This window comes from Colobus angolensis, unplaced genomic scaffold (assembly GCF_000951035.1).
Source record: "Colobus angolensis palliatus isolate OR3802 unplaced genomic scaffold, Cang.pa_1.0 Scaffold10, whole genome shotgun sequence".
NCBI classification, from domain to species: Eukaryota; Metazoa; Chordata; class Mammalia; order Primates; family Cercopithecidae; genus Colobus; species Colobus angolensis.
Genome location: NW_012110919.1, coordinates 21193182 through 21194684, shown reverse-complemented (window position 1 = coordinate 21194684; position 1503 = coordinate 21193182). Strand labels below are relative to the sequence as shown.

Sequence of the window (1503 nt, the reverse complement as noted above, 5' to 3'; positions counted from 1 at the left end):
GGCAGGCGCCTGTAGTCCCAGCTACTTGGGAGGTTGAGGTAGAAGAATAGCTTGAACCCAGTAAGCAGAGGTTGCAGTGAACCAAGATCGTGCCACTGCACTCCAGCCTGGAGGACAGAACAAGACTATGTTTAAAAAGATTTAAAAAATAGTATTTATACTTTCCTCATCCTATCAAACTCCTGGCCTAAACTTTTTTTTTTTTTAAGACGGAGTCTCGCTCTGTCACCCAGGCTGGAGTGCAGTGGCATGATCTCAGCTCACTGCAACCTCCGCCTCCCGGGTTCAAGCAATTCTTCTGCCTCAGCCTCCCGAGTAGCTGGGACTACAGACGCCCGCCACCACACCTGGCTAATTTTTTGTATTTTTAGTAGAGACGGGGTTTTATCATATTGGCCAGGCTGGTCTCGAACTCGTGACCTTGTGATCCGCCCACCTTGGCCTCCCAAAGTGCTGGGATTACAAGCATGAGCCACCGCACCCGGCTAGCCTAAGCTTTTTATCTAGTTGTACCTTTTTTCTTCTGGCTCTGAAATTCTGTGAATTTCAAATTCTCTGTACTTTTCAAGTATGAGAGCAGCCCTGAAATTTAGGGAAGTATCGCCCCCCTAAGGACAAAAGAGAGACCACAGTATGATTAGCAGTCGTCTCCCCAACTCAGAAAGGGAGTTTTCTGAAGAAGCAGTTCCCTTTTTCCAAAGCAGGGAACCCAGAAGGAAGAGACTTACCCATGCTGAACACCTACTGTGTGCCAGGTGTTGTGCTGAGTGCCTACTGTATGCCTGGTGCTGTGCTGAGCACTTTGTACAAGCCCCCAATCCTTATAAAAGCAACCCAATTAAGTGGGAGCCATTATCCCCATTTTGCAGATGAGGAAACTGGAGCTCAGAGAGGCTAAGTGACTTGCTCAAGGCTCACAGCTAGTTGGTGGCCCAGACTGGCATTTGCACCTAGGCTTGTCTGTCCCCAAAGCTGATATCCTTCCTGCTGTCGCTCAAAATACACCTTCCTTTTCCTTTCCCTTCCAACACCTCAAATAGCACAGACCCCCTGTCCAGCACAGATCCAGGGAAGACCCCTCCCAGAACCCTGGCATGCTGGCCTGGCTCCTCGGCCCCTGCTAATGCTGTGCCTACCTCCCTTCTTGCCCTTCTCAAGGCAGCACTGTACGCAGCCCCCTATAAGTCCGACTTCCTGAAAGCACTCTCCAAGGGGCAGAATGTGACAGAGGAGGAGTGCCTGGAGAAGATCCGCCTCTTCCTAGTCAACTACACGGCCACCATCGATGTCATCTATGAGATGTACACCCAGATGAACGCCGAGCTTAACTATAAGGTATAGGCGTGCCCACCGCTGGACACGCCCCCGACTCATGGCCACACAGAGAAACAGGCAAACCAGAATCACTGTGAATCAAGTCTGTGAGCTGCCCCTGGCCTGCATCCCCCAGAGCGGCCCAGGGTCCTGCCAGAGTCTGCAGGGGACAGCCCTCGTTTTTTAAGT

At 51.2% G+C, this 1503-nt stretch overlaps 1 protein-coding gene across 2 annotated transcripts in view; it reads left to right on the top strand.

The window, feature by feature from the left end:
* GLTP (glycolipid transfer protein) overlaps positions 1–1503 on the top strand; it is a 29647-nt gene extending 28144 nt beyond the window's left edge. For both annotated transcript variants that reach the window (XM_011936199.1, XM_011936209.1), the window contains exon 5: positions 1159–1503. In XM_011936199.1, the coding sequence (XP_011791589.1) occupies positions 1159–1341 (183 nt within the window). In that variant the 3' untranslated portion in view covers positions 1342–1503. The remainder of the gene's footprint in view (positions 1–1158) is intronic.